At 33.2% G+C, this 8,109-nt stretch overlaps 1 protein-coding gene across 1 annotated transcript; it reads left to right on the forward strand.

Annotated features, from left to right (window-relative positions):
• The first annotated feature begins 2,542 nt into the window (after positions 1–2,542).
• On the forward strand, positions 2,543–4,588 carry LOC105786253 (trihelix transcription factor DF1). The gene is made up of 2 exons (XM_012612612.2): positions 2,543–2,926; positions 3,026–4,588. The coding sequence occupies exons 1-2, from the start codon at positions 2,646–2,648 to the stop codon at positions 4,170–4,172; spliced, it is 1,428 nt and encodes a 475-aa protein (XP_012468066.1). The 5' UTR covers positions 2,543–2,645; the 3' UTR covers positions 4,173–4,588.
• Positions 4,589–8,109: the final 3,521 nt, after the last annotated feature.

The following is an 8,109-nucleotide window of genomic DNA, read 5'->3' on the forward strand; positions in this document are numbered from 1 at the left end:
GTTTCACTCCCTCTTAATGCATCACCTCTCTCGGCCACAATCTCTAAACTCTAAACAATTCTCTCTTAAATTGTTATTTTTTTGGTTGAGTGTTGAATTTTTTGGACTGGAAGATTTATTTGTGTTTAAGGGATACAATGTGATAGTTTTAAGGTGTATTTGAGTTCACAATGATGTAGTGGCACTCGTAGACCCCCACATTTCATCTGTAGTGTGGGAATCGAACCATCACGTTAGAAACCTGCTGTATTGCAAGTCGGCTTCCAGTTCACAATGGTTATACAGTCACGAGTTGAAATATAACTAGGGCTCCCGATTGACGGTGGTTATGCAATCATGGGTTGGATTATAACTCGGGAGCCTAGTTGACGGTGGTTATGCAGTTACAGGTGCAAATTTCATATTACTTGAAGATGATGCTTTATAAACCTGATACATAAATTTGAAACCATAATCATTGGGAAAAACTAAGGGGCTTTCCAGTATAATCAGATTATTCTTTTTTTGTATCTCCACCAAAGTAGTATCCTTAACTTCCCTATTCAAAACCTATGACGGAGTTAGGGGCAAGAGGACTTTTAGGGGAGGAGTGACAATGGCGTTGGAAAAAAGCTTAAGGTTCTTTTGGGGCGGCAGTAGTTGCTGTGTTTAAAGAAATCGTTAATAACTACAATTGTTGTTGCCCTGACTCGAGTTTTAGCTTCTCTCCACTGCCATAGTCACTCCCCCTAAGAGTGCTATTGCATCCAACTTTGTCATAAGTTTTGGACAATTAGGTTTAAGATACAACTTTTTGTGGAGGTGGAGAAAAAGAATAAGTTGATTATACTAGAAACCCTCTTTGTTTTTCCCTGCGATTATGCTTTTAAGCTTATGTATCGGGTTTATAAAACACCTTTTTCCAACATCATAAAACTTGAACCTGTGACCGCAAAACCACTGTCAATTAGGACCCCTAGTTATACTTGAACCCGTAATCGTATAAGCATTATGAACTTGAACCCTGAGTTGCAATATGATGGGTTTCTAAGGTAATGGTTTCAAATCGACATGACAAATGAAATATGTGGGACTTCGAGCGCTATCGTATCACTGTCAACTCAAATATACATTTAAGCTAATCACAATGTCTACCTCAAACACAAGCACAAATAAATCTTTCTCTTTAAATTTCCAACTATAAACCCTAAAAAAGAAAGACCCTAAACATTAAACAAAAAATACAAAACCTTAAACCTTAAAAACCCCTAAATCCAAAAAAACAAAGGGTCAAAGAGAGAGAAACTAAAGGCACGTCTTGTTGAACGCGTTTTTTTCTCTCTCCAAAATCGATATATTTCTTTAAATATATCCGAAATCAACCAAAAAAAAAAAAAAAAGCTTATCAAGCGGCACAACTCAACAAGTCAAATGACGTATCTTATTAAAGAAAAATACATTTTAAATCACGAATCGGGTCAGCAAAATCGGCGCTCCAACTATTGTTAAAAAGATACCAAACCCCTAATTTTGCCCAAAATCAGAGCTAGAAATTCACTCAAATGGAAGAGATGGGGCCCGGCTTTTAACTAAATAAAAAATGATGAGCAACAGCTGTTATAACATTCTGATTTGTCTTTTCCATATTTTGTTAACTATATCATTCTGTGCCCTAATTATTACTCTCAAAATAATAATAAATGGAAAAGCCAATCCTCCACCTCCTCTTTGCTCTTCTTTTCATACATCCAAAAAAAAATTAATAATAAAACCCTGAAGATTCCACTGCAAAAGAGTACACAAAAGGTATTTAAGTAAAAAAAGCAAAAAAAAGAAAAGGTAAAATAAGACACAACTTCTTTGATATTGACATTTGACAAGCAGAGCCCCACAACAGACAATAATAGAGTAATAAATTCCTATATTGATAAAAATTAGAATATTTCGAATTCTATTTAAATAAAAATATAAATTTAAAAAAGAGTTTCGAACAAAAAAATAAAATTTATTTAATTTTAGATAACTTTGAAAAAACTGTTATTTTATTGTTGTTTTTTAGTGTTTTTGCTGTCATTTTCACTATTATATTAATTTTATTATTATTTTAGAGGTATTTACTTATCAAGTTATACATATATTAGTGTTATTTAAGCATAAAAATTTTATTTATTTATTTTAATTTGTTAAATATTGATTTTAATTTTTAGTGTATTATATTTTCTTAAAAATTAATACGGACGGGCGAGTCGAACTTCAATTTTAATATTTTATTCGGATCGAGACTTAAAATTTTGTCAAGATTAAACTCAGGTAATAAATAGGTCTAATACAAACCCATTATTTTAATTTTTTCTTTTGATAGAATTACTTTTTAAACTTCAATTTTATAAAATATTCATTTTAATTTTTAAAATTTAAAATTTATGTTGTTTATTAAATCGTCTTAAGATGAATGAAAATTAACATATATATAGATAAAATATTTTATATATTTTAAAGTGAATTGATAAATAATATAAATTTAAAACAAAAAGTTAAAATCATTTTTTTAAGTTATTATGCTTTTTTTTTCCATTGAAAGCTGTGAGTAAATAGCTGGATCTTGTCAAGGGGCAAAAACGAAAAGGAAGAAAGGACTACTTGTAGGATAAAGAAAAAGTTCATATATGCTGGGTGGTGGTGGCACAACTGCTAGTGTTAGCAGCGGCGGTGGTTGTAATGGAAGCAATGAAGCTGCTGCTCCTGTTGCTGTGTTTGATACCAACGACGGCAATAGTAACAATTCCGGTAAAGATGATAGAAGCAAAGTTGATGAAGGTGACCGTTCTTTTGGAGGTAACCGATGGCCGAGGCAAGAGACTTTGGCACTTTTGAAACTAAGGTCTGATATGGATGTTACCTTTCGTGAAGCTAGCGTTAAGGGTCCATTATGGGAAGAGGTTTCAAGGTCATTATTATCTGTTCTTTTTTCTTTTTTTCTTTTTCTTTCGGGTTCCTGTAAGTTTGATGAGTAGAGATCTGAGTTTATTTTATGTACAAATGTCAGGAAACTAGCAGAGCTTGGTTATCATCGAAGTGCCAAGAAATGCAAGGAGAAATTCGAGAATGTTTACAAGTACCATAAGAGAACTAAAGATGGACGAAGTGGTAAGGCCGATGGTAAGACTTATCGGTTTTGTGATCAGTTAGAAGCTTTTCAAAATCAGCCTTCCATTCAATGGCCACCACCACCGCCAGTGGCAGCAGCAGCTACTATAAATCAGTCCATTTCGGCAGTTCAAATGTCGAATTCTACTTCTTCGTCGACTTCATCTGATTTAGAATTACAAGGTCGTAAGAAGAGGAAAAGAAAATGGAAGGATTTTTTCGAGAGGTTAATGAAAGAGGTGATTCAGAAGCAACAAGTGATGCAGAAGACATTCTTGGAAGCAATTGAGAAACATGAGCGTGAAAGAATTGTCCGTGATGAAGCTTGGAAGGTACAAGAAATGTCAAGATTAAATAGAGAAAGAGAGATATTAGCCCAAGAAAGATCAATAGCAGCAGCCAAAGATGCAGCTATAATGGCCTTTTTGCAGAAATTATCCGAGAAACAAAACCTGGGGCAGTCACAAAATAGTCCATTACCGCCACCGGCAGTGGTTCCTGCGGCGGTTGCTCCACCACCGGATAATGGGAATCAAATTCAAACCCATACACCAAGTTCATCAAGATGGCCTAAAGTTGAAATCGAAGCATTGATTAAGATAAGAACTAGCCTTGATTCTAAATACCAAGACAATAGTCCTAAAGGACCATTATGGGAGGAGATATCAAACGGAATGAAAAAGCTTGGTTACAATCGGAACGCCAAAAGATGCAAAGAGAAATGGGAGAACATAAATAAGTATTTCAAGAAGGTGAAAGAAAGCAACAAGCAAAGGCCGGTTGATTCAAAAACATGTCCCTACTTTCACCAACTTGATGTTTTATATAGAGAAAAGAACAAACATGACTGTTCTTCCAAATCCAATCCCTTGATGGTACGCCCAGAGAAGCAATGGCCGCCTCCTTTAGAGCCCCATCAACAACACCATGATACTATAATGGAAGACATGATGGAAAGTGATCAAAACGATGATGAGGAAGAAGATGAAGGGGGTAGCTATGAACTTGTAGCTAGCAAACCAGTTTCAATGGGCACAGCTGAGTGATGTCAGAAGGAAACCACAGAAATTTCATTTGCCCACATGATAGTCAGATAAATGCCAAGAATCAACAGCTAAGTGGGTCAGGATCCGGCTAATGGTGAATTGAACTTTTTATAGGTGAGCACACACTTGGGGGGGTTTGTAGCATATGGTAAGAGGTTCATTATTATTTATTTTTTTAGATAAATGAATAAGTTGAGAATCTCATTCCTCATAATAATAGACAGGGAAAAAAGAGGCCTAGTGCTGTATATTTTTCATGTTCATGTTCTTGTTGATGGTGGTGTAAATGTGAGAAATGGTAAACTTTTGTATTGATTTGTATCAACTGCATCCGCTTTATAGCTTAGGTACTGTTCTCTATGAGATTGTTGCTAAGTTCTTGGCTAATAGATTAATGCATGCCATAGATATATGTATATGATGTGTTTCAAAGTGCTTTTTGTTTTTAGCCATTTGATTTTAGATAACATATTGTCGAACATGAGCAAAGCTTATGAACCTATTGAATATGATATGTTTTGGAAAATTTTACACTAAATTGGATTAGTTTGACTATGGATTGAATGTTATTTTCTTATTCAACCTAATCGTGGCTTGAGAAATAATGTAAAAGTTGAAAGGTTATATTCCGGGATGGATTCAGGATTTTATTTTGAGGAAGGAGAAACTTTTAAATCTGAACAACCTTTTTTTAACGTAAAAAAGTGTCAATTCTTCTCGGATATTTTTTTTTCTTATCAAACAAATCAATTTTTTTTAAAAAGTATGAACGATTTAACTGTAAAAAAATTAAAAGAAAAAATTCACACTATATAACATTAAATATTTCTTTCGGATATGCAAAAAAGAATAACTAGTACTATACTAAAATTTTCATAAATATCTTTATAATTCCAAAAATTAAATTTTAAAAAATTGGCCTTAGTCCTATTTCTCAATACTAGGCATCCTAAATTGCACCATTCGCTTTTTATAAGATCGAACTCATCAATGATGGAATCTGTTGAAAATTCTCGAGCTATCTCTTTTTCGATGCATGCCACCAAATAAGTTGAAAGAAAATCATCTTCAATTCTGTTGCGAAGCATTGTGTTCACAATTTTAATGGCTAAAAATACTCTTTTTCGAGGTCTTTTGTGTAAGGAGTCGAGAGGAAGATAATTTTACATTTTCTACTCTGTGCTCTCAGTCTCGGCATTAAGTTCATTTCTTTTTCTCTTAACAGTGCCGGCACCTTACCAGAGAAAGATAATTCCTTAGCAATACATACAAATCAAAATACAAGAAAGTCACTAACCTAACATGTATGGTATGAATCAAATCAATTAATTCTGGAATTTGGCTTTAAAGTCCATATTGGGCCTCTAAGTTTAGTCTTTCAAGGTCCATCATACATTAATATTTGAATATTATTATTAAAGTTATATAATTAAAAACTGAAAAATACTTTATTAATATAAAGTTTAACATTATGGCTTAAGGGGGCGAATTATATGAAATACAATTTGGCTAAGGGGAGCGAATGTTATACAATGTGGACATCAAATCTAAAATACATTATCTTCTTATTATGCTCACATTTAAGATTTTAATCTTTATAAGAAAAATTATTCTCAATAATTTAATTAGAATAATTAAAAGTGTTAATTATTCGGATTAGAAAATAGTATTATAAAAATATAGAGATCAGATTATGTCAAATTAAACTATAAATATTAAATCCTAAATTTAAACATAGTAGAGAGATCGTAACCATAATTTGAACTATACTATACTCTCCATATAAAAGGAATGCCCTTCATGACACGTCTCCAACTCTAATCTTTCCTTTTATTAGCCATTCAAGAGAATGACGAAATTGCAGTTTAAATCATTTTATTATCCTCACATTCGAGATTTAGTATTTATATTTTATTTTTATATAATTTGATTTTTACTTTTACAATGACATTAGTTAGTCCAAATACTTAGCTATTTCGATTAAATGATGACATGAATTTTTCTTAAAACACATTTCTAAAACAAACAAAAAAATCTATTTCAGCATGATAAGTATGCAGTACAGAAACTAAATTATGTTAAATTAGAATATAAATATTAAATCCTAAATTTAAACATAATACAATAACCATAACTAGAATTTAACCTAAAACAATCTATGTCTTCCACAATCTTTTGTCATTTCATTTGATAAAAGAGTTCAATAATTCTTTTAGAAAAATTTTATTAAAATAAAAATTAAAAAATGCAATAAAATATGTAATATATATATATATATATATTAAAATTTAATGTGCAACTTAGCTCCAAACTATTGTCAGCAACTAGACCTTGAAATTGACTGCCTACTCAACTTTTGGCCATTACACTGTGGGTCTATTTCCTTTCCTTTGTGTTTTCAACCTTTCTTCTCTAGAGGACTCTACCCATCCATTACTAAACACAAGGGTATCTATGAAAAAAATAAAATTACACAAGGGTATCCAATTGTGATACTCCTTGATTGGCTTCTTGATTTTAGAATTTATTGAAATTGGGTATATCTTTATTATATGACCATATCTTCCACGGTTAAAACATATGTTTGGTAGTGATTCATACTCCATCCTCTGTAAAAATTCATTCAATGCTAATTTTAGAGATCAATGATCGATTTAGGTTAATACAAGTTGTCGTTTAAGTAAACTTCGTGTGTGCTCCACTATATATGTCATAATCAATCTTAATCAAATTCCCTGATCACTTTTAAGATGCTCATTTTTTTACATTGCTCTAAATAAATCTTGTAATCGGATCCTTGCAACCTTATTGTTCGAATATGGTTGAGCGACATTTAAGGAAAGCAACCAAGGTTAAACCAGAAGATATTGTTCAAATACAATCTAGATGCCTTCCGCCAACACCATTGTATAGAAACCATTTGATTGGAATTTTACCATGTAATGCATTAAACCCTACCTTCCTACTAAGGAGTTTGATGATCACATTTTGTCCCATACCTTGTTTCATCAATAGATGTACTTGTTCCAAGAATTTTATCAATGGGATGCCTTTCTCAAAACTAGTCACGAGAGCTTTTTTTTCTTCATATTTTGATGACATATTTGTTAAACTACAAGCAACAAAGGAATGAAGAAGCTGGGAAGAATAATATTTTCACACTATGAATATGCATGCTTTTGCCTGCATTTATACACAGATGAAGTCTAACAGACGCAGCTGAAATAACTGCTGACTAACTAATACCAGCTTAACAAACTAACAACTTTTGCAGTTACAGACAGTTACAAACTAACAACGGTATTACTCTTAACATTCCCCTAACTGGTTGAGTTCTGAGTTTTGAGTTCATTGAGCCACAAGACTCCAAGGGCACGTCGAAATGAAGAGAACAGCTTAGGAGTAATTGGTTTAGTTAAAACATCAACAATCTGTTGATCAGATGGTATGAAATTGACTTGTAAGAGCCCTCCAAGAATTTTTTCCTTAACAAAGTGATGATCTATTTCAACATGCTTCATTCTGGCATGCTGTGTGGGATTCTCAGCCACAGCTATTGCAGAAGAGTTGTCGCACCAAACCACTGGTAACTTGGACAACTAAATGCCCACCTCAGTTAGTAGTTGCTGAAGCCATAGAAGTTCAGAAACGTAGTTTGCTAAGCTACGGTATTCTGCTTCAGCTGACGACCTCGATACAACTGACTGCTTCTTTGAACTCCAGGCAATCGGATTTGGCTCTAGAAACACCACATACCCTGAAGTTGATCGACGATCTTCAACAGACACAGCCCAGTCCGCATCAGAATAACATACCAGATCTAGCTGACCTGGTGTAATCCACAGTCCATAATCCATTGTACCAGCTAGATACCTCAAGATTCGTTTGATGGCCCTCCAATGAGTTTCGCTTGGTGAGTTCATGAACTGACTTAGCT

Source organism: Gossypium raimondii, chromosome 1, assembly GCF_025698545.1.
Source record: "Gossypium raimondii isolate GPD5lz chromosome 1, ASM2569854v1, whole genome shotgun sequence".
Lineage (NCBI taxonomy): Eukaryota > Viridiplantae > Streptophyta > Magnoliopsida > Malvales > Malvaceae > Gossypium > Gossypium raimondii.

What these genes read in the sequence shown, in the direction of transcription:
- LOC105786253 (XM_012612612.2), top strand. Translation starts at nt 2,646, where the DNA reads ATGCTGGGTGGTGGTGGCACAACTGCTAGTGTTAGCAGCGGCGGTGGT. An exon ending in TTATGGGAAGAGGTTTCAAG is followed by an intron (nt 2,927 to 3,025) that starts GTCATTATTATC and finishes TACAAATGTCAG; the next exon opens with GAAACTAGCAGAGCTTGGTT.